The 25,515-nt window shown below is 41.6% G+C and overlaps 1 protein-coding gene across 2 annotated transcripts in view; it reads left to right on the forward strand.

Annotated features, from left to right (window-relative positions):
* Window positions 1–25,515, forward strand: part of srpx (sushi-repeat containing protein X-linked) — a 74,380-nt gene that overhangs the window by 40,446 nt on the left and 8,419 nt on the right. For both annotated transcript variants that reach the window (XR_013888676.1, XM_080203868.1), the window contains exons 5-8: window positions 3,408–3,534; window positions 7,960–8,081; window positions 16,936–17,115; window positions 21,232–21,365. Coding sequence is in view for 1 of the 2 variants with exons in the window: in XM_080203868.1 (XP_080059994.1) it covers window positions 3,408–3,534; window positions 7,960–8,081; window positions 16,936–17,115; window positions 21,232–21,365 (563 nt within the window). In the remaining variant the exon portion in view is untranslated. The remainder of the gene's footprint in view (window positions 1–3,407; window positions 3,535–7,959; window positions 8,082–16,935; window positions 17,116–21,231; window positions 21,366–25,515) is intronic.

The following is a 25,515-nucleotide window of genomic DNA, read 5'->3' on the forward strand; positions in this document are numbered from 1 at the left end:
AAACTGAACTTGACATTTTATCCTAGGGGAGGGGGCATGATGACTGGGCTGACAACAGACTACAAGATGCCTCTGTATCTAAGAGGATCATTCATGCTCCTCCAACGCTCCACAAACTTTGTGAACATAACAAAGACTAATACTTTCCACTGTGATCTGCACCTGGCCAACATTTGAGGAAGGCTGGTTAAGTCAACTGGCACCGATTTGTTAAATAAAGTGTGTTTTATATTCACAATAGCATGTGGAACTTCTTTAAAAAAATGACAACTCCGTCATTCAGTGCTTGGATAATGTGATCACCCCCATGGGGAATCTCTAATTGACCTCCCTGTGGAGCTTGTTGAAAACAGGTTCCCTTGGTAACAGGCAATGGCCTACCCAGGTGCAACTCGTCACATGAGGCCTTTATAAGGCAGACACCAGGAAGGGCCTACAGAACTGTGGGACATGTATATCTATGCCATGCTGTAGTGCCTTTATCTTGTGTTTCGCAATAAATACCATTCCTTTGCAATCAGGCTTCCTCACATTGGTGATGAGGAACAAGGAGAATTTTGGATAACCTTGTCTTTCAGCGAACCCTGTGTTGGAACTCTCTTCTTCAAAAGACAATGGAAGCAGAGTCTTTGAATATTTTTAAGGCAGAGCTAGATAGATTGTTGATTAACAAGGGGGTGAAAAGTTATTGGCAATAAAGAAGAATGTGGAGTTGAGATTACAATCAGACCACGCATGATCTTATTCAGTGGTGGCAAGTGGTTAGCACTGTTGCCTCATAGCTCCAGGGACTGGGCTCAGTTCCTGTCCTGGGCGACTGAGCAAACTTCACACAGACGTTCTCCCTGTGTCTATGTGGGTTTCCTCCGAGTACTCCAATTTCCTCTCACAGTCCAAAGATGTGTAGATTAGATTGATTAGCCGTGCTAAATTAGTGTCGGGGAATTAGCACGGTAGATATGTGTGGTTACGGGGATAGGGCTTTGGTGGGGTTGTTGTTGGTGCAGGCTCGATGGACTGAGTGGTCTCCTTCTGTACTGCAGGAATTCTATGAATATTCAATGAATGGCAGAGCAGGCTTGAGGGGCCTTCTCCTGATCATAGTTAGTATCTTTATACAGCCTTTCAAGAAGGCTGGACACCACTAACTTCTCCAGGGCAATTAGGAAAGGGCTGTAACTGCTGACTTTTCCAGCGATGCCTACATCACATGAAGGAAAAAATGGGTTAGAGGAATGGAAGGATCAGTGGATGGAATATAGGACAGGATTTTATGGCCTTGCTCGAGTGAGACCTGAAACTCCCACCCGAGGTCAACTGACATTTCTATTGTCTGTCCTTCGCCTACTCTGATTCTGTGGCGGGAAGGGCAGTAGAATTCTGGCAATGGAGACCAAGGAAAATAGCAAAGCAATTGCAAACCGAATACTGGAGTTCATATCTGGAACAGTAGAGTTGAAAGTAGGTAGATTATGTTAAATTTGTGTTGCATCTTAATTAAATCATCCTTGGTGTTCTGGAACAGTTTTGGTTTCTATTTTATAAAAATGTTTAAGAAAGATTTATTAGAATTATACCAGAACTGAGAGGTTACGTATTGATAGATTATACCCAAACTGTTAAAAATGTTTTTGAAATGTTAACAAGCTTATATGATTGTTCCTGAGCTCTCAGACTGAGAGACCAATTGTTACTGTGTCATGATCATGTTTCCTTCAACAATTTTTTTCCTTATTGATCATCATGAACTAAATTTTGATTTGCTCCATGTGCATAAATAAACTACATAATGCAAATCATCAATTTATATATGATTTTAAAGAAGGGAGCAGAAACAGAAGAATTTCTGATAACACTAAATCATATTTTGAACTGAAGTGGTTATGGGCTGCTGCAATATGTTGATACGGATGTGCAGTTGTGTACATACACAACTTGATGAGCTGTCATCAATGCACTGTATGAAGTACAAATGGAAGCAATTACGTTGTTAAGAGGTAATTCCAGTGTGATTCAGCACTTTGTGGTTGCATCCTACTGTAGATCTATGGCCTCATTTTGGGCTGTTGTGCTTATGTAGGCACTTTGTTGTGTAATCCAAAGCTAGTCCTATTGCCTCATTCTTCCCCAGGCTCTGTGTCTTGCACTATTTCAAATGTTCAAACATCATTCTGTTAAGTTTACAATGTCTAACTGAGGAATAAACCATTTTGAAGGCATTCTTTTTAGAATAATTAGTAATGTACCATGTATGGAATCTGTAACTAGCTTCTTTACTACCAGGTAGTGTATTGCATTTTTTTGGTACCCAGTAATGTTATATCCACATGACAACACTTAGCAAAAGGTTGGTTCTTAAACTATTTAGTTACCAAGGTGATAAACAATTTACATTGAGTGCATATTTTAATGTATTTAATAAGGGTTTCCATTTCTTTGGAATAGCCATCTGCATTGGTAGCAACCAAGATTTCATAGAATCATAGAACCCTACAGTGCAGAAAGAGGCCCTTCGGCCCATCGAGTCTGCACTGAACACAACCCCACCCAGGTCCTATCCCCATACATTATACCCACTAATCCCTAACCTACGCATCCCTGGGCACTTGGGCATTTGGGGTGGGATTTTCTGGCCATTCTCACTGGCAGGGTTCTCCTGTCCTGCTGAAGTGACCAGAGATTTGGCTGAGCATCAAATTCTCTGTCCTCGCTTACAGAGGCGATCAGTGGTGAATGGCTGGAAAATTCCGACCTTGATGCGAAATGGGAATGTGAATGGCTTTGTTACGTTACAACAAAGTAGGAAAATCTGTGGGAAAGGGGATAGAAAATGAAAGGTTGATTGGTGCCATGATGTTTGAAAAGCATAAAATCCTGTATTTGTATAGCTGGTCAGGATGATCATTTCTGTAAATCCATCGCACTTTTTTTAGACAATATCTTAGAGAAATCACACTTAAGAATGCAAATTAAATTAATTGGTTTATACGAAGAGTAGTTGCTGTAATGCTTGAAGCAGATGTCAACAATGCGTGGAAGGGAAGGATTGAGGAATTCTTTGAGGGCAAAAGGGATAAGGACAGGATGGGAAGAGGCAATGGAGGAAGCTTGTGTTGAGTATAAATCCCAGGATGAACCAGTTGGATCAACTTGCCAGTTTATTGAAACAAGTTACAAATACAAATGCCCAAAATGCAAGTTTGGCCTAAATCTGGTTTAATTGCATATAATCTTGCAAATGAACAGGTTCAAAGATGACTTAAATTGAAACTTTAAATTTAAAAGATCTTTGAGTTATAATAGTTTGATATTATTGAAGCCACAAGTGCACATTTTCAGTATCTCCAGATTGAGAATAGTTGATGCCACCAGATCAATTAAATTTATCTCTACCATTTTTTTAATAGATTTAGACCCACCAAAAATAAGGTGTCCCAGCTTCAAGGAGAAGACAGCTGAACCTGAGAAGCTGACGGTACGGGTGAACTGGGACACTCCTGAAGGAAAAGACACAGCCGATGGCATTTTGACAAAGTAATTGGTATTTTTGACATGAGAGGAAATGTCATGCAGAGGTAGTGCTGGGATATTCCAACCCTGTCATTGAAGGATCCACCATGGGCGAAGGGCTGGTCAAAAGACCATTGACTTTCAGCGGGATGCGAAGATCCCAGGGGTGGGCAGGGCTAGAAAATATGACCCTCTGACTCAGAACCACTGGCTGGAATTTTCTAGCCCCTCCTGCTGGTGGGATCTTTTGGCTCCGCTGAAGTCAGTGGTTGTTTGAATGGTTTGTCGCATTTACCGAGGGGGAGCTCACCGCAGCGGAGCCAGAAAGTTTGGGCCATTGTTAGGTTAACCTTTAAAATTCTACGATAAAATACGGTTGGTGTCTTATGTCGGCGCTGTAAATAATAGTTCTTCATTTAGTTTGCATTATGGAAATGAGAAATTTTAAGCTTTTTGTTCATTCATGGAACGTGGATGTCACTGGCTGGCCAGCATTTATTGTCCAACCCTAGCTGCCCAAGAGCAGTTGAGAGTCAACCACATTGCTGTGTGTCTGGAGTCACGTATAGGCCAGACCAAGTGAGAATGGCAGATTTCCTTCCCTAAAGGACATTAGTGAACCAGATGGGTTTTTTCGACAATGGTTTCATGATTATCTGTAAGTTTTAATTTCTGTTTCTTTTTAATTGAATTCAAATTCCACCATCTGCCATGGCAGGATTCGAAGTCGGGTCCCCAGAACATTATCTGAGTTTCTGGATTAATAGTCCAGTGATCATAACACTAGGTCATCTCCTCCTCTTCATAGAAATTCATACATAATATCAAAAACAGTTGGGATATGTTGACTATTTCTGGTAAATATTGCTATTCATAGATGCAATATAATGTATAGTGTGTATAACATAATGCTTACAATATGGTGAAATTAAAACTAGATTTTCTAATATCAGGAGTGAGTAAAGCATTCAGGAAGTAATTGACTAGGGGAGTTCAATCAATTTTAGCCCACGCGTTAAATTTTAATTTGTAGAGTTGAACACACTTGTTATCAATTTATGCCCTCCTGTCCCTTCCTTGATCCGTATGGATTTTCATCCATTATCATCCTTTTCCTTTTGTTCTCCCTGCATCTCATCATTTGCAACCCTATGAATTAATCCATTTTTATTACTGAACTTAACTTGCATTTACTGTTCAGTAAGTTTTTTAAAGAAGTGTTTGGTATCAATATCCCCCTTCAATGCAGGAACAAAAGCCTAAAATGCTGGAAATTCTTCATCAGGAAAAATGACACATGAACATGTGATATCCTCCCCCTCCCCACTGTTTGATTTTTCTTCTCTTCAGCTCTGACAAAGGTTCATCCGGACCAATCTCTTCCGGTATGCTCCAGGGGCTGCATAAGACCATCTATGCCTCCACTGAGGATGTATGATTACTTTGGGGGACTGGCACAGCTCTGGCCCCTTAATGTACCACCAGTACATCCTGGATCTCGCAATCTGCCCGTCTTCCTCTCCTGCCCCTCACTGGAGGTTGTGTCTCCAACTAATATCACAATTGTCCATTTTACTCAACACTTCAAAGCCTGGGGTGATAGACAAGGACTAAATAGAGCACTCAGCAGGCAAATTAAACGCCTCCAGTTAACATAAGTTTTAAATGAAAACGCTGCTTTTTGTATAAAGAGTAAAACAAATTAGAAGCCTTTCCACCAGCTGCACTGATGATCTCACCAACAGTAACAGGGGATGGCCTAGTGGTATTATCACTAGCCTATTAATCTAGAAATTCAGCTAATAATCTGGAGACCCAACTTCAAATCCCACCACAGCAGATAAAAAATATCTGGAATTAAGAATTTAAAAATATCTAGAATTAAGAATTTATTGATAACTGTGAAACAATTGTTGGAAAAACCCATTTGGTTAACTAATGTTCTTTAGGGAAAGAAATCTGCTGTCCTCACCTCAGCTGGTCTACATGTGACTCCAGAGCCATGGTAATGTGGTTGACTGTCAACTGCCTTCTGAACAAGGACAACTAGGGATGGGCAATAAATGCTGGTCAGCCAGCAATGCCCATGTCCCATGAATGAATAAAAAGGAACAGGTGTTTTGCAGCACAAAACTAGACCACTTGATCCATTGTAGCTGTGCCAGCGTAATTCTAAATTAATCCCATAAACCTTCTTTTACCCATAGTCCCGTATCATTTCCCACGTTTGTCTGATTTTCTGCCTTAATGATTTCCTCATCTTCCAACAACTCACTTTGCAAAGAACTTTCTTCTGACTTGTCTCCTCAATAAGTTGCAATTTTGAGATGACTTCTTGGTTTCTCCAAAATAAAATCTTTCACTTTATCAAAATCTTTAAATCTCTCCTCCTCGCTCCAGTGGAATTACTCCCAATTTCATTTTACTGAATCTAATTTTTTAGTCTCTATGGCTTTAGTGTTCTCTCTATAACAGTGTGCCAAAAAAATACACGCACACACATCTTGTCTTTACCTGGGAACACATTATTGTCTCTCATTAAATCTTAGTGTTCATCTTGGTGTCCCAATGATGCTTTGATGCAAACAGTTGTAACATGTAATATGGTATTATCAATGACTTGAAAAAATATTTGCTTTACTTTGGTCTTCAATATCAATATAGCACTAATGGCAATATATTATTATACTTTAGATTCCCTGCATGAGCCGAAGGGAGTGCACTTCTAAAGGTTAACATGTTTGACCAGGATTAACTGTCAGGAAGAGAGGCTTTAAAGTAAAATAATAAATGCATTAAATCACATTACTTGGTTGACTAACAAACATTCTAGTGTCTTGGGCTGTGCTGTTTCTTTAAATAAGAGTAGGATTTAATATAGACATGAAAGAACTTTATAGCCAGTAATCATTTAACACTGTATAGTGTCTCTAATTAAATCTTTTGCTTGGAAACTTGTTATCTGGAGTTGTTAACTCCACCTATGCATAAGGATAGATTCATAATTCCCCCTATCATCATTGAAGGTTAATGAGTAATTTATAGTGTGCTATTGGCAGATAGCATCAAATTGGAAGCTGTGGGAATTCATTATTCACTTGCTAACTATCAAGGATTCATTTTGCCCAAGGATTCATTTTCATTTGTTGGAACACGTTTTAATTTGTATTGAATGGGAAAGTTCATGTCTCTTTCTAAAATATCACGGAGGAAGATAAATAACTACTGCAAGGTGACAAGTAATTAAGTATCAAAATTTCACACTACTGCTTTAACTTTTTGCCCTGCTAAATTCTGTTATAATTGGGTTATTTTGCAACTTCATTTCCATTTCAGTCGTGGAAAATTCTGAAATGGTGTCCTTCATCGTAACAGGGCGCAGCAGTAGGTTAATAAGTTCCTGTTGATTTGATGTTGCAAGAACATTCCTTAGTGAGGCGTTGGTTGACATCCTAGTAGAGAGAGAGAGAAAAAAATCAGAAGATGAATCACCACATCCTCCTCTATCGAACAGTTTTATAATTGTATTAGTCAGGGACAGAGGGGAATTCTCTGTCTTTTCAACCAGGGCATAGTCTCAGGTTGGGGAGTGGGGGGGTGGGGGGAAGAAACAAAAAGTGTGAAAATTCAAATCAGTTCCACAATACTGCCTAATACTGTATAGTCTGTGGTGATGATTTTGCTTTGGGTACTAATAATTTTCAGAACAATGGTTTATATAAAGTCTGATTAATACCTGCTATTTCCATGCATTCAATTCCATAAACTCTACATTGATTATTGCAACTCACAGTACAAATACATACATTACAATGTGGAGGTGGAAAGTTACAGATGTAAATGAAAGGATATAATTTAAAATACATTAAAAATTTTGAGTAACATCTTTTATTTCAAAATAATGGGTTACACAAGTTGGTACAGATTCTGAGAGAAGCAGCAGTGGCCACGTGCAAAAGGAAACCCCCAAAACAGCAATCTGGAGTGTTATTCCAGTACTGTAGTTTACATAGTGCCATCCTGCGGGCTCCAGATTGATAACAGCAATGAAGCTTTTTGAGAATCTTGCTCACTTTGAGGTGATGAACATGTTACCTGAACAAACTTTTGTTGCTGCATTTTTGAATTTGAATTAAGTTGGATTTGATCATGTTGTGATCATGAATGTACAAACTCCACACACTGGAGTTTGCACATTCTCCCTCTGTCTGGGTGGGCTTCCTCCCACAGTTCAAAGATGTGCAGGTTAGGTTGATTGGCCATGCTACATTGCCCCTTAGTGTCAGGAGGACTAGCAGGCTGGATGGATAGCGTTGTGGGGATGAGGCCTGGGTGGGATTGTGGTCTGTGCAGACTCAGTGGGCCAGGTGGCCGCCTTCTGCATTGTCGGGCTTCTGTGTTGTGGGAAAATGCAACAAAGCTCCAGATTAATACATTTTTTTCTTATAGCGTTATATTGAAAGGCCCCCCTCCTCGCTCAGAATTTCCAGAGGGTCAACATAAGATTCAGTATACTGTTTTTGACAGGGCTGGGAACAAGGCTTCATGCCGCTTCACAATTAAGGTGAAGGGTAAGTCCTTTTTGATTATTCTTCATGCATTTTCGAATAATTGAGGGTCACTGTGTCATAAATAAAATACAGTACAAATGTTATACTTTATTTTCTAGACTATTTTACAACCATTGTTGCCTCTTTTAAGGTGGTAATTACTTTATCCTCTTGAAAGGCATCAATTTAGGCATCTTATTGCATGTCTTTGCATAGCACTTTGCAGTCCTTCAGTTCTAGCATCTTATTCAATGTGTATTTCTTTAGCCTCATCCTTGACAGCCCTGCCTTCAGCTGTCTTGGGCCTGTGTTTTGGAATTACCTCCCTATTCCTCTCTGCCTCTCTCCCTCTCCATCCCTCAAGATGCTGTATAAAATCTACCTCTTTGAACAATCTTTTGGTCATTTGTCCTAATATATGACTTTGTGTCATATTTTGTCTGATAATGCTTCTGAGATACCCTTTAGGATGTTTTACTATAAATGTTTTATATAAATGTGAATTCTTGTCATTTACTTTTTGCCCCAATCTGGGAGATTTTTCACTCTGGCGACCAAAGAGAAATGTTGAGGCGTTGTTGTTGTTCGTCCATCATCATCGATGAGGACCTCAACACCATTAGTCATTTTGAGGCTGGTTGTGGTGTGTCCGAAGGTGACTGATCAGGCTAATTCGGGCACAGAATGTCCTGGCACATATTGGACGGACTTGTGTAGGTCCTGTCGTTGTTGCACTGGTGGCTGTGGACTTGCGCAGCTCGCGCTTAAGATGTGCTTCAGCAATACACCTTGCTTCATGAGCTTGACGGCCTTTGTGGATGAGGCAGCGTCAAGTAGGGCGGTTTTGTGCCAGCGTTTCCCAGGTGGTTGTGTCTATGTCAGGTGACTTCAGGGAGGCCTTGAGTGTGTCTTTGAAATGTTTCTTCTGCCCTCCACGCGAGCGTCTTCCAGCAGGAGTTCCCCAAAAAGGAGCTGATTGGGTATGCACTCGTCTGACATACGGATGACATGATCTGCCCAGCGGGTCTGCGCTCTCATCAGCAGAGTGTGGACTGATGGTAAACTTGCTCTAGAGAAAACCTCAGTGTCTGGTACTTTGTCTTGCCATTGGATGCGTAATATTCTGCAAAGACATAAGAACATAAGAAATAGGAGCAGGAGTAGGCCATCTAGTCCTTCGAGCCTGCCCCGCCATTCAATAAGATCATGGCTGATCTGAAGTGGATCAGTTCCACTTTCCTGCTTTCTCCCCATAACCCTTAATTCCCTTGTCTATCAAAAACCTATCTACCCATGACTTAAATATATTTAGCGAGGCAGCCTCCACCACTTCAACGGGCAGAGAATTCCAGAGATTCACCACCCTTTGAGTGAAGAAGTTCATCCTCAACTCTGATCTAAACTGCACCCCCCTCATTATCTTGAGGCTGTGTCCTGCTATCCTTTCTAAGTGGGAAGAATCTCTCTATCTCTACCCTATCCATCCCTTTCATTATCTTATACGTCTCTATAAGATCCCCCCTCATCCTTCTAAACTCCAATGAGTACAGACCCAGTCTATTTAGTCTCTCTTCATAGCCCAACCCCCTCATCTCCGGTATCAGCCTAGTAAACCTCCTCTGCACTCCCTCCAATGCCAAAATATCCTTGCGCAAATGCGGCGACCAAAACTGCACACAGTACTCCAGCTGCGGCCTCACCAGTACCCTGTACAGTTGCAGCAAGACCTCCCTACTTTTATATTCAATCCCCCTCGCTATAAAGGCCAACATTCCATTTGCCTTCTTGATCACCTACTGCACCTGCAGACTGGGTTTTTGCGACTCGTGCACAAGGACCCCCAGGTCCCTCTGCACCGTAGCATGCTGCAGCTTGTTGCCTTTTAAATAATAATCCCTCCTACTATTATTTCTGCCAAAATGGATATCCTCACACTTGCTAACATTATACTCTATCTGCCAGGTCCTCGCCCACTCGCACAGCCTATCCAGATCTCTCTGCAGACTTTCCACACCCTCCACACAATTTGCTTTTCCACTTATCTTCGTGTCATCAGCAAATTTCGTCACCCTACACTCAGCCCCTTCCTCCAGATCATCTCTATAAATGGCAAATAGTTGAGGCCCCAGCACCGATCCCTGCGGCACTCCACTAGTCACCAACCACCAACCAGAATAGCACCTATTGATACCAACTCTCTGCTTCCTATCAGACAGCCAATCCTCTATCCACGCTAACACCTTACCCCCAACTCCGTGCACCCTAACCTTCTGTAGCAACATTTTATGAGGCACCTTATCAAACGCCTTTTGGAAATCTAAAAACACCACATCCACCGGTTCCCCTCTGTCTACCACACTGGTCACATCCTCATAGAAATCCAATAAATTTGTCAAACACGACTTCCCCTTAACGAATCCATGCTGCGTCTGCTCGACCAAACCGTTCTTTTCCAGGTGCCTCGCTATTTCTTCTTTGACGGATTCTAGCATTTTTCCAACTACAGACATTAAACTAACCGGCCTATAATTCCTTGCCTTTTGTCTGCTACCTTTTTTGAACAGCGGCGTAACATTAGCCGTTTTCCAATCTTTCAGCACTTCCCCGGAGTCCAGCAAATTTTGAGAAATAATTACTAAGGCATCCACTATCACCTCTGCCATTTCCTTCAGAACCCTGGGATGCATTCCATCTGGTCCTGGGGACTTGTCCACATTCAGCCCCCATTAGTCTATCGAGCACTACCTCTCTAGTGACAATAATCGCATTTAGGCCCTCAACTCCTACCATCCTTCTACCTTCAATATCCGGCAAACTATTTGTGTCCTCCTCTGTGAAGACCGAGGCAAAAAACTTATTTAAAGCCTCAGCCATTTCCTCATCGCCCACTGCTAAATCCCCCCTCATCCTCCAAGGGTCCAACGTTCACTCTGGCCAGTCTCCTCTTCTTTATATATTTGTAAAAACTTTTACTGTCATTTTTTATATTCAGTGCTAGTTTAGCTTCATAGTCTGTCTTTCCTTTCTTTATCACCTTTAGTCATTCTTTGTTGATTTTTAAATCTTTCCCAGTCTTCTAATCACCCACCATTTTTAGCCACTCTGAACGCATCAGCTTTTAATACTCTCCTTTATTTCTGTCAGTAACCATGGCTGGTTATCCCTTCTCCTACAGTCCTTCTTTACCATCAGAATATATTTCTGCTGAGTACCGAAAAAGATCTCCTTAAAAATCCTTTACTGTTCCTCAGCCGTCCTACCAACCAATCTGCACCCCCAATCTACATTCGCCAATTCCGCTCTCATCCTATCGTACTCCCCTCTGTTCAAACAGAGGACACAGGTTCGGGACCCGACTTTCTCATCCTTCATCTGCATCAAAACTTCAACCATACAATGATCGCTCGTCCCAAGAGGATCCCTCACAAGAAGATCCCTAATTCTCCCTGCCTCGTTACACAACACCAGATCTAAGATAGCTCGCTCCCTCATAGGTTCCGTCACACACTGTTCAAGGAAACTATCCCGACAGCATTCCAAGAACTCTTCCTCAAGCCCACTGCGTCCGACTTGGGTCATCCAATCAATATGCAGATTAATATCCCCCATAATTATCGCCGTTCCGTTTCTGCACGCATCAATTATTTGCTTGTTTATAGCCCGCCTCACGTCAAAGTTATTACTTGGGCAACTATACACCACACCTATCAGTGTCTTCCTCCCCTTACTATTCCTTATCTCCACCCACAACAATTCCACGTTTTGCTCTTTGGAGCCTATATCTTCCCTTACTACCGCCCTGATATTATCCTTAATTAACAGAGCTACCCCACCTCCTTTTTCCTCCCATCTATCCTTCCTAAACACTTGATTCCCCTGGACATTCAGCTCCCAGTCCCTGTCACCTTGCAACCACGTTTCCATAATGGCCACTAGATCATATCCATTTGTGTTGATCTGTGCCATCAGCTCATTCACTTTGTTCTGAATGCTTCGTGCATTCAGGTAAAGTGTCTTTATACCAGCCTTTATGTGGACCTTATTTGTAGAAATGCTACTACCCTCTCTCACGCCCCCTACTCCTTTTATTATTGGGACATCCTCAACATTTTCCTGCACCCGTACCCTCTCCTTTACTTTAGATTTTGTAATTTCTCTCTCTCACACACACACACACACACACACACACACACACAATGAAGTTAAAGCCCTATCTGCAGTCCTAGATATACGATTCGCCAGGACTCTGGTCCCGGCACGATTCAGACTAAGACCATCCCATCTGAACAGGTCCCATCTGCCCCAATACTGGTGCCACCCCATAAAGTCACACAAGTCATGTAGAAATGATTGAGCTGTCTTGCTTGCCTTCAATACACAGTCCATGTTTCACAGGCATACAGGAGGGTAGTGAGTATCGCGGCGCTGTAGGCCTTCAGTTTTGTTGCTGGCTGATTCCTCAACATTCCCATACAGTGGAACGCAGTCTACTGAAAGCAGAACTTGCCTTTGCTATTCTGCAGTTAACTTCTGTATCAATAGTCACTGCTTTGGAGAGAGTGCTACCATGATAAGTGAACTGGTCCACTGCCTGTAGTTTCTGCCCTTTGATTGTGATTATGGCTTCTGTGTACAGTGCATGAGGAGCAAGGTGGTGTATGACTTTGGTCTTTTTAATGTTGATGGTGAGTCCAAAGTTGTCACAAGCCGTGGAAAATTTGTCCATACTGACTTGCATCTCTGGCTCTGAGCCAGTATACAGGGTGCAGTCATCGGCAAAGAGGTCATGTAAAGAAAAAGTGAATCTCAAAAATGGATGTGCAACTTCAGATATGCTTAAAACTTTACAGTGGCGTGTTCTAACTTCCTCTTGCACATGCTTTCCTCTAACTGGGGAAGAGGCCAATAGATGACTCATCCCTGGGTTTCTACCAATGCCAATCAGAGAGAAGATGCAGAACAGCAGTCCAGAATAATTGTCACTTGCTGTTATTTGGAAACACCCAGCTTTGTGACACTCTTGCTACTATTCATTGTTCAAATGATCTGGACACAGCAGTCAGTTTCTGCCAATCTGTAGACACTCCCTGCTTTCTCTTTGAATGTAAGTCCAACTAATTTCCAGACCCCACCCCCTTCCTCTGTCAGGCCAATTTTGTTCTCACATTGAACAATTACTCTTCTAACTCATTGCAGTTCCTCCAAATAAAAGATGTTGCTCTGCATCTCCATTTGTCTCAGGTACACCTACCTTTTTTAGGATGTGTGGAACATTCTTTGTTCCAGTCTTACTCAGGTCCCCTCCCACAACTCCTGATATATTAATATGGGTGCCTTTTCCTACTTCTGCCCCAAGTTGCAAAACTTCTTCAACTTTGCCTCCAATTTCCATCCTTCTCTCACTTTCACATGATCCACCCCCAACTCTTAACTTACCTTATTTGAATTCTCAGTTTCCATTTCTGGGGATGGACAATCAACAAATATTCATTGTCAGCTCACTGAAGCAAGAACTTCCTCACACCTTGCTGCCTCTAAAGATTCAATTCCTTTCTCCCAATTTCCATCTCCTCCACATCTCATGATGTAATGATCCATATCTAAGGCTTTAATGTGTCCTCCTTTTTCCCCAACTGAGGATTCCCTGCTCACCATGGTTGACAGGACCCTTGACCACCTCTGACACCATTTTCTAGACTTCTGCACTCATCCCTTCTCCTCCATTCCAGGAATATGATGGTCTCCGCGCTGCTCTATCATCCTCGGCCTGCTGAAATGTTTCAGTGTAGCCCATCATGAGCTTTAGATATAGCACCTCATCTTTTATTCCGATGGTTAAAAAGGACCGTAGGAGGAGAGGTAATAAGCTGTGGATAACGAAGGAGGTGAAGGAAAGTGTTAAATTAAAAGTGGAGGCGTTTAGAGTAGCTAAGAGTAGTGGGCGAGGAGAGGATTGGGAGAGGTTTAAATGTCAACAAAGATTGACAAAGAAGTTGATAAAGAAGGGTAGGAGAAACTATGAATCTGGGCTAGCACTTAATATAGAAAAGGATAGCAAGAGTTTTTATAAATATATAAAAAGGAAGAGGCTGGCTAGGGTGAACGTTGGACCCTTAGAGGATGAGAGGGGGGACTTAGTGGTAGGGGATGGGGAAATGGCTGAGGCCTTGAATAACTTTTTTGTTTCGGTCTTCACGGAGGAGGACGTGAATAATTTGCTGGGTGTTAGCGATGGAAAGATGGTAGGACTGGAGGGTCTCAATGACATTATTGTTACTAGAGAGGCGGTGCTCGACAGACTGGAGGGACTGATTGTGGACAAGTCCCCAGGACTGGATGGAATGCATCCAAGGGTTCTGAAAGAAATGGCAGAGGTGATGGTGGATGCCTTGGTGGTTATTTTCCAGACGTCGCTGGATTCCGGGGAAGTGCCGGAAGATTGGAAAACGGCTAATGTTACGCCGTTGTTTAAGAAGGGTGGCAGGCAAAAGGCAGGGAATTATAGGCCGGTTAGTTTAACGTCTGTTGCAGGTAAAATGTTAGAATCCGTCATTAAGGAGGAAACAGCGAGGCATCTTGAGGGGAATTGCTTGATAGAGCAGACGCAGCACGGTTTCGTTAAGGGGAAGTCGTGTCTGACGAATTTATTGGAGTTCTATGAGGATGTGTCTAGGGCGGTGGATAGAGGAGAGCCGGTGGATGTGGTCTTTCTTGATTTTCAGAAGGTGTTTGACAAGGTACCTCACAAGAGGTTATTGCAGAAGGTAAGGGGGCATGGAGTTGGGGGTAGGGTGTTAGTGTGGATAGAGGATTGGCTGCCTAATAGGAGGCAGAGAGTGGGGGTCAATGGGTGCTATTCGGATTGGCAGTTGGTGACTAGTGGAGTGCCCCAGGGGTCGGTGCTGGGGCCTCAGCTATTTACCGTTTATATAGATGATCTGGAGGAGGGAACCGAGTGTATGGTGTCGAAATTTGCTGATGACACCAAGATTGGTGGAACGGCAAATTGCGCGGAGGGTGTGGGGAGTCTGCAGAAGGATCTAGATAGGCTGGGTGAATGGGCCAGGAACTGGCAAATGGAATTTAATGTTGGCAAGTGCGAGGTGGTCCACTTTGGTAGGAATAATGGTAGGAAGGACTATTACGTGGCGAAAAACTGCAGCAGGCGACGGTGCAGAGGGACCTCGGGGTCCTTGTGCATGAGTCGCAAAAACCCAGCCTGCAGGTGCAGCAGGTGGTCAGGAAGGCTAATGGGATGCTGGCCTTCATAGTGAGGGGGATTGAATATAAAAGTAGGGAGGTCTTGCTGCAGCTGTATAGGGCACTGGTGAGGCCGCAGCTGGAGTACTGTGTGCAGTTTTGGTCGCCGCACTTATGCAAGGATATTTTGGCCTTGGAGGGAGTGCAGAGGAGGTTTACTAGGCTGATGCCGGAGTTGAGGGGGTTGAGCTATGAGGAGAGGCTGAATAAACTAGGCTTGTACTCGTTAGAGTTTAGAAGAATGAGGGGAGATCTCATTGAGACATATAAGATGATGAATGGGATGGATAGGATAGAGGTGGAGAGACTCTTCCCGCTCAGAAAGGACAGTAGGACTAGGGAGCATAGCGTCAAGATAAAGGGGGGGCGGTTTAGAACGGAGTTGAGGAGGAATTTCTTCACTCAAAGGGTGGTGAATCTCTGGAATTCTCTGCCCGTAGAAGTGGTGGAGGCTGCCTCGCTAAATATTTTTAAGACGCAGGTTGATGGGTTTTTGATAAGCGAGGGGATTAAGGGTTATGGGGAGACAGCGGGAATGTGGAACTGAGCCACGACAGATCAGCCATGATCTTATTGAATGGCAGGGCAGGCTCGAAGGGCTAGATGGCCTACTGCTGCTCCTATTTCTTATGTTCTTTTGATTACAGCAGCCTATTTCTGTTAGGCCTGATGACCAAAAGCTTGGTCAAAGAAGTAGGTTTTAAGGAATGTCTCAAAGATGGAAAGCACAGTAGAGAAGTGGAGAGGTTTAGGGAGGAGAGTCCAGACCTTTAGGCCTAGGCAACTGAAGGCATGGTCACCAATAGTGGAAAGGTTACTCCAATTCAGTTCCGCTGCTCTTTTACCTATATTGTTTCATAATCATCCATTTTAAAACCAATCTATTTCCAATTTAAACGTTGTTATAGTCTCTGCCATAATAGCTATTTATGAAATAACATTCCAGTTTTTAGTAACTTTTCTCCTTTTTAGCAATAATCCTTCATCTTTGTTTTGTTAATTAGCAGAAAACAGCTTTTCACTATTACCTTCTCAAAATCTTCCAGATTTTTGAAAAACCACTTTTTAATTTCAATCTTTCTCCCCTTCCAGTAGAAAAAAGGACTTTTTAAAAAAAAGATCTGAAGCAGAAAATCTCCTCTTCTACCGTTACCAAGACTGTTGCCCGGATTTTCTGTTTAGCCTTATCTTAATAAAGGAGCTCTGAGTTGGGCATGTGATCCACACAGAGTCCAACACAGGCCGATAGCCGGAGGGGAAGTGAAATGGTGCGTAGTTCACCTGATTACTGTAAACCTTCATGATCTTAAAGGTTCTTTTATTACACTTCCTCATGAAGCTGAACAGTGTCAACCACGTGGGAACATGAATAGCAGGTCTGATCACCACTCAAATATTCATATTTGCTTTCAAAACTGAGACGCAGAGGTTTATGAATTAAGTCATGGCAAAATATATTTACATTGTTAATGCAGCACAATTTTATTTACAGAGGTTAAATTACTGCAAATAGGTTATTCATACCGTTATTTTGTATTCAATAGATTCTAAGAACAACAAAAAGCAATGTATTTATTTCTATGAGAACTGTGCTTTGAATTATATTTGTTACCAGTTAGACGCTGTGGGAAGCTCTCTCCACCAGACAATGGCTCAATTAAATGCTCCAGTGATGGGGATAACTATGGGGCAACCTGTGAATTTTCTTGCATGGGTGGCTATGAATTGCGAGGAAGCAAAGCAAGCGTTTGCCAGTACAACAGTATGTGGTCGGTGGCTGCACCAGTCTGTGCACGTAAGTGTGTTTAAGAAATACATTTTACACTATTAAAATTCTTGTAAATATCAACATTGTAACTAGTTCTCTGTGTGTGTGTGTGTATACATATATACATATATATAAAATTGTGTGTGTGCGCATTTACATTTATACTTTACCTGTCTAGATATACAGTACACTGCAAAACAATCTTGTATGTGCTTATAAGCTGTTAATTAAACCTAACCCCATTCCAATCTTCAGAGTTTCTTCAACAAACAACCATTAAAATGAGACTCATCTTTGAGCTTGTATTTCCTAAACACTATTTATACTTTAAAAAAGAGAGAAATATCTCTGACAGTTGATCCAAACATTTGTTACAATTATATTGTACATTAAAGGAATACGCCACCAGGCATTAAGAGTTCAAATAAAACTTTGTACATGACATGGCATAATGCTTATGTACCTATAACATAACACAACCTTTGACTTATATCATGGCTGATCCATCAGCCATATATTAAAATCTGATCGTAATGCTTTGGTATAACACTGTTTTGACTAACGTTAGTAATCAAATCATTGTTCTAAGAGTTTTCCTATTCTTCTTGCTGTAATTTTTCTAAAAACTAAGAAACTCTTAAGTGTTTCAAAGTATGGTTTCTTGGATAATGATATCTTTCCCAAAAAAGGAGAGAAAGAACTTGTTTTGAAGTGTTGCCAAGGGCTGTCCCAGTGAATTCTTTTTGAAGTATTCTCAGTCTGTTTCAGTGGTATGACAGCCAATGTATTTACAGGCAGGACTTGCAGATGGAATTACCTGTTTATCTATTTTTGGTGGTGTTGGCTAGGGCAGCGTGTGATTAAATTTAACCATAACATTTCATTTTTAAAAAGCAATCTTTGAGTTTTTTTAAAATTAGGATTTGGAAGGTCAAAAGCCTGGACTTGCAGTCAGTATTCACCTTACAGTTATCATTCTGTGCCTCACTCTCCTGGGTATCTGTGTAGACTGAGCGTGTGCAGACTGTACAATGCATCAGGGTTAGAAAGAAAGAGCTTGCATTTCTATTCCCTTCATGAATGAAAGCTCACCTTATGCTGCAGCAGGACTTCTGAGTTTTTGTAATGCCCTGCATATTCACTAGCTTTATTCAGATAAATTTTCACAAACGACAATAATCCTAATGAGCTGAGCTTACAGTCCTCTGATGGTGTGTTTGAAAGAAAGGTCATTGAGGCTGTCAAATGGTCAATTCATGGCCACTTAAGAGTGTCACCCTGCTGTGCCATTATTTTACCAGCGGAAGTGGGAGGCCAGGTAGGTAGCCCAGCATCTTTTACTGGGTTAGCAAAAACAGAGTGGTGGAAAAGCTCTGATGAAGGATCATCCTGATTTAAAACGAAGAAAATTATAGCACAGGTACAGGCCCTTCGGTCCTCCAAGCCTGTACCAACCACGCTGCCCGTATGAACCAAAACCCCCCTACTCTTATGAGAGCAATATCCCTCTATTCCCATCCTATTCATGTATTTTTGTTCAGATGCCCCTTAAAGGTCACTATCGTATCTGCTTCCACTACCTCCCCTGGCAGAGAGTTCCAGCCACCCACCACCCTCTGCATAAAAATCCCTGTCTTGTACATCTCCTTTCAAACCTTGCTCCTTGCACCTTAAACCCATGGCCCCTAGTAATTGACTTTCCCACCCTGGGAAAAAGAACATTGGCTCTATTCTGTCTCCACAAATGCTGTGATACCTGTTGAGATTTTTCAGCATTTTCTGTTTTTGTTTCAGATTCTACAGTAATTTGCCTTTTACTGGGTTAACTGGTGTCAAGCAAAATACAGGGAGATCCTCTTTTGGGGGTTCTCTGTACCCGTTGCAGACATCCTTGCCACCCTGGTCTCTCAAACGTGTTTCCCTCCCCTCACTCGCTTAGGCCTGCCAATCAGCTCCAGCTGATACTCTGGATTTACCCTCATTCTGGCCTCCATAACCTCACCCTCTTCATGTTATGGCTGTAATCCTAGCAATGGCCGCAGAACAAATCTGCTGGTACAGTTAGAACTTCCTCTCCAGATGGGAGTGGAAGTCTTGCTCAGGAAAATTAACAACTGTTCATGTGTAAATAGTTATGGTGCAGGTGCCTTTTTTGTGGGCAGGCTCCCTACTGCCATTTTAGTCTGGGGGTGGGAGATGGGGAACATGGTGCTCTGCAAAATCCAGCCCAATGTTTGCTTCAGAGAGGAAGGAAATAGGCTTAAGAGCTTATGTAAAATTTCAGATTTATATTTTGAACAAACACATCATTTTAACTTCAAGGTTCTTGCATGCTTGCTTTGTACAATTTTGCTAAAACAGCTGAAGGTTTATATATTTTGATTTTCAAAAATGGTAAAATTGTTTTAAGTTCCTTTGGGAGATCTCCTACTGGAGAATTGTACAAGTTACACTCCTCATTCAAAACAGGGTGTAAAAATAAGCCCAGCAACAACAGGCCAGTCAGTTTAACCTTGATGGTGAGGGAGCGCTTAAAAATGATAATTCAGAACAAAACTAATAGTCACTTTGCAAATGTAGGTTAAGTAAGGAATGCTATCATGCGTTTGTTTAAAGATAAATTGTGTTTAATTAACTTGCAGTTGACATGTACATGAATTTTTAAAGGGCATTTGATAAGCTGCCATGTAACAGACTTGTGACCAAAATTAGAGCTAATGGAATAAAAGGGACAGTAGCAACCTTGGTACAAAATTGACAGAAAACAAAAAATAGTGGTGAACACTTTTTTGGATTGGAGGAGGATTTATATTGGAGTTCCCCGGTGATCAGTATTAGGATTCCTGTTCTTCCAGATATACAAATGGCCTATAGCTTGGCGTAAATTTGCAGGAGATACAAAACTTGCAACTATCGTAAAGCATGAAGAAGATAGTATAGGATTTCAAAATGATATAGCTTGGTGGAATTGATGGATAAGTGCAGGTGAAATTAATGCAGAGAAGAATGATTAATATTGGGGGAAAATTAAGATTAAAAAAAACAAAATAAGACAGGAAGTTGATCAAAGGCAGGCAGATGGAGAAATGATGAGATACGAATTCACCTATCATGAAAGGCAAGCCTTTTACATATGTAACTAGAGAAAACAACGAGGCTGTAAAAGTTATAACTTCAAAGTGGAGGGATAAAGAAATTGCCACATACCTGCCAAAAGCCAATCAAAGGGGGAAAAAAAACGGTATAATTGTAGAACGCAAAGAAAAGGGAGAGAGATAGTTAGCATCAGAACTGCAGCAAGCTGCAGGTATAGCCTCCCGAGAGAAGCAGCCATTTTCCTGCGTCACTGAAGCAGAAAGCTATTTCCTCGACATGGCCACTTTAACCTGGTTGAGGTAATTATTTGCTGTGTTTAGCTCATTGTTACTTAATATTGAATGTTGCCTGGGAAGAGGGATGTCACAGATCTCAGATAAAATGGACTTAGTTGAGGTACCAAGGGATACTTTCATGTAAAATTATGGCCACAATTCTCCACGAGGAAAACTAAGTGCTGCCACCAGCAGAACACCGGCTGTTTCACACTGGCAGCGTTTGCCAGGTGCTATTGAACCACGTTTTGTGGTTAAAAATATTTAAAACAGGGAACACACTAGCAAGCCCAGTTTCACAGAGATTGAGGTGCCATCTTTAAAGGGTGCCCATCCTCCCCCCAAATGGAGATGGTGATCCCCTCTGCTGACAAGAGCTGCACCCATAAAGGGCTACCAAGAATGAATGGATCTCTCCTGCCCTCCACTCCCATACAAGCAACAGGGTGACCCAACTCGCTCCATCCCTACCCAGTCAGAGACCTAACCCCCAACTCACAGATGTGAGGTCACCAAAGGCACCCCCCCCCCAATGGCAATGACACTCTGGTGTCAAAGGTGCCTATAATCCCCCCCATCCCCACCACCCCCAACCTCCTGAACTTGGTCTGCCTTGACTGAGGTCTGTGGCACTCCATAAGATAAAATACCCCTTAACAAATGCTTGATGTTTATTTTCTGTATCATGCCTTATACTGATGCTGATATACAAACATATGCATTTTGTAATTCACCTTTAAATCTGTATGTTTGGTTCCTCTTGACATTTTAGCCATGAATATTAATGTGGGTGTTACTACGGCAACAGCACTTTTGGAACAGTTCTATGAGAAGCGCCGATTACTGATCATATCTACTCCTTCTGGTGCCAATCACTACTACCGATTCCAGCTAGGAATAATTCAGGTAATGTTCTCCTAAAACCAGCAATGTCAGAACTAACACAGTGACTGAAAATACCATAACAGTATGGCCTCTGGCTGGGAGGAACTTTTTGGCTCAATTTATGTAACCGATTATTTTGTTTCTCCCTTTTTACGCATTCCCAATGTTACATACCACGTTTCCAGTTTTTGACTAATGCTATCCTGTAAGCAGCCATTGAACATTTTGTGGTATAGGCTGACATCAGGAACTCACTATCTTGACACCCACTGACCTGAACCATTGTCCTGTCATTTGGATAAACTGTTACTGCATCAGTGCATGTTTCTCCTGTGTACCACCCATCATCAACACTGGACTTTCAACATTTGACATTGATTTTATCAATGTTTTCAATTGCTTGCTTGAAAATCAAGCATCAACATTTTTCTATTTATGTAAATACATCTGTTTGGCAAACAAGCTCAGATTTAATTACATTTTTAACCTGCTACTTCCCCTCTCCCCTCATGTCACAACTTTGTTCTTGTGAAATTGGCTTGCTCCATTGAGAAAGTAAATCTTCATTAAATTGGTACCTTCCATGTTTGCACTTTTATCATCTTTACACATTACAGTATCACAGATGCAGCAAGGAATACTTGAGTTCATTTGACCACTCACAAAATGTTCTTATTGCAATATTAATGAAATGTACAAATACATTCAGAGTGTATGTCAGTAATCATTAGGCATGAGACACACAAATGATTTCTAATGTTTTGCTACGAATTCTATTGAGTACCAGCACTATTCTGTCTTTTATGGGTTTTGCACTTTGATTTGTTGTAAGAAATCCAAGTGATAGTAATTGCTGCCTATGTTACTTAGTATAAATGAAACTGTATAACTCTACATGGGGGAATTTCCATCCAGGATTGCCAAATATATACTGAAGCAGGTCAGATACAGAGATCAAATTTGAGGAGGCCAAGCCTAGAATTATGGCATGCTGTTTAGGTACCTTTTTTTTATTCTTCCATGGGATGTGGCTATTGTTGGCTTGATCAGCACTTTTCTTGCCCATTCCTAATTGCCCTTGTGAAGGTGGTGCAGAACCAACTCTTGAACTACCTGCCATATCTCGTGTGGTGTAGTTATCTGCCCTAAAAAGGGACATAGATTTACTTCAAAAGTTCCTGGAAGAGAATTAAAATGTGAAGAAAGATTCAATTGACCTTGCTGGAGGCAAAAAAAACCTTCAGAACACATGATACATATCTTGAAAATAGTGAAACTTGATCAATGAGTATAGATTATAATAAAAAAAACAAAGTTCAAGAGATGAAAATGGAACACTTTCTTCCCGACAGGAGAATGGAAATGTGGAATGGACTTTTGAGGTTAAAGACAGCTGGTTAAATAAATTGGAGTTCCGTAGAGGAGGTAGGAAAGGATGGGTGGGACGGAGAAGATGTATCTTGAAGATAGAAAACTTTTACTTGGTTTGGAATGAGCTTCATAGTCCAAATGTCCTGTTCTTGTTCATACCTGCGTAAAAATGAATAACTGAAGAATGTTAGGCTAGAAATTTAAAAAAAGAATGAGTTGAAATATAATTTAAGTTTTAGCCAGAAAAGGGGATTATGTGGGATGTATTTGACAGCATGATCTGTTAGTGAGCTTCTTGTTCCAAGAGTAGTAACCTCAGAGGTCAGGAGAAAAAAGTGTTGGCACTGCTGGTCTTGATAAAGGATTCTGTTAGCTGTAAATAAATTTTAATTTTTCTGTTCTTGCAGCCTCTGCTCATTCTTGCCAACCAAATTTGTACTCTTCCACTGATGAGCAGTTGTTACCTATCTGATACTAGAAGGGCAACTAAAGGTGTGATCAAAGATGATAAGAGAGGCATATAATGGAGAAAACTAGCACATACTGGAAGACAGCCAATTGTGTGTGTTGGGATGCATTTGCAGGGCAAGAAATCAATGAGCAGGAAGCAAAATACAATGAAATGTATTGTAGTGATGAAGAGGAAGATGTCAATATTTGTATATTTTTCATTTTTTTCCCCACGTTTCATTTTCAGAAATCAGAGATTACAATCAAGCATTAGAAGTAGAAATAAATAAACAGGCGACATTTAATAATTGATGGCCCAGGAAACCTCTTTACAACTTAAAGTTTAACTTTGCTTTTAGCCAAAACAGAAAAATAATGCCCTTTTTGTATACTGATGTAATATGGTGCTGGCATATGTAAGCTCATTAGATATTTATGGAAGGGTGCTCTTCTGAGGAGCAGTGATTCAACACATTTCAAGCCTGAGGTAGAGATGAGGTATGATTGAGCATATGAACTCTTTAATTCCTTCCATGCATATAGGTCACTCCTTAGTGTAAATCATCTGCAAGGATTTCTTACAGGGTTTGAGAGAGAAAGGGAACCTTCTGTTTTGATTTCTAGTGAGATACATAATCACTTCTAGATGGACCTTTGCATACTGTAGTGTTGGACTTTGAAACATGAATTTTAATATTTATTTATTAGTTCGTGGAATGTAGCAGCACTAACAAGGCCAGCATTTATTGTCCATCCATAATTGCCCTTGAGAAGATGGTAGTGAATTGACTTCTTGAACCACGCAGCCCATGTAGATACACCCACGTGCTGTTAGGAGGGTATTCCAGGATTTTAACACTGGCCTAGGAGTCATGTGGATGGGGTATGACACAGATACTGAGATCTAGGCGATATTCACTGGCAGCTACTAGCTGCCTAGTTTTCCATCTAAATGACAGACAGAAGTAGGAATCTGCCTCCAGCAACCCATAGGAAAAGTCTCCTGCACTCATGGTTGGCAGGGGAGTCAGGAGGGCTTCTCAGTTAGGGGAAGGGAAGCTTGGATCAGGGAAGTCCCAAATTTCCTTGTGTGGCTTGGATAAGTATTTGTGCTACTGTTTGCCTACAAAGGCACAACATTAACTTACTATTTTGGTGCTCCTCTTAGTGTTGGTTTGGTGGATTGGAAGCCACAATGTCTTCTCCATACAGGGTCTTTGGTTAAAATTGTAGTTGGGCCCTGTTGACGTAATTGGAGCCTGAACTGTAAATTTAGAAAGCGCTCCACCTACTGAATGACAGGCCTCCCTCTTTCCTGTTCAGAGACCAGTTTAAGAGGGCAGCCCGGAGGGCAGCAGTAGGATTTGTGTGGTCAAGTGCATCCGTCATTTTAACTTCCTGCCCACCTGGTTTTTACTGGGGTGCAGTTAGTGAGGACATCTCATGGTCACGCCTCCTGGAATAACTCCAACCAGAGTTAGCAAGCTGGGTGCGCTAGGTACTGATGAGCTGCTAACAGGCCCCTTACCCACATGACAATTATTCACATATTAGCAATTACAGTACACAGAAGAAGGGCTTACACAGAAGGCTCTGCAAACATAAAATACTGCAGGTTTTGGAAATTTAAAATAAAAACAGAAAATACCAGTCAGGCAGCATCTGTTAGAAGAAACAGATTTGATTTATTATTGTCACATGTAATAACATAGTGAAAAGCATTGTTTCTTGCATGCTATACAGACAAAACATACCGTTCATAGGGAAGGAAACAAAAGAGTACAGAATGTAATGGTAAAGTCATAGCCAGGGTGATGAGAAAGATCAACTTAATGCAAGGTAAATCCATTCAAATGTCTGACAGCAGCAGGGAAGAAGCTGTTCTCGAGTCAATTGGTATGCGATCTCAGACTTTTGTATCTTTCTCCCGAAGGAAGAAGGTGGAAGAGAGAATGTCCGGGGTGTGTGGAGTCCTTAAATTATGCTGGCTGCTTTGCAGAGGGAGCGGGAAGTGTAGACAGAGTCAATGGATGGGAGGCTGGTTTGTGTGATAGACTCAGCTACATTCACGACCTTTTGTAATTCCTTGCGGTCTTGGGCAGAGCAGGAGCTATACCAAGCTGTGATACAACCAGAGGTGGTGGTGTACTTTCTTAACTATAGTGTTGGCATGGGGGGACCAGGACAGGTTGGTGATCTGGACACCTAAAAACCTGAAGCTCTCGACCCTTTCTACTTCGTCCCCATTGATGTAGACAAGGGCATGTTCTCCTTTACACTTCCTGAAGTCGATGACAATCTCCTTCATTTTGTTGACATTGAAGGAGAGATTATTGTTGCTGCACTAGTT

Source organism: Carcharhinus amblyrhynchos, chromosome 15 (genome assembly GCF_965287045.1).
Source record: "Carcharhinus amblyrhynchos chromosome 15, sCarAmb.v2.hapA, whole genome shotgun sequence".
NCBI classification, from domain to species: domain Eukaryota; kingdom Metazoa; phylum Chordata; class Chondrichthyes; order Carcharhiniformes; family Carcharhinidae; genus Carcharhinus; species Carcharhinus amblyrhynchos.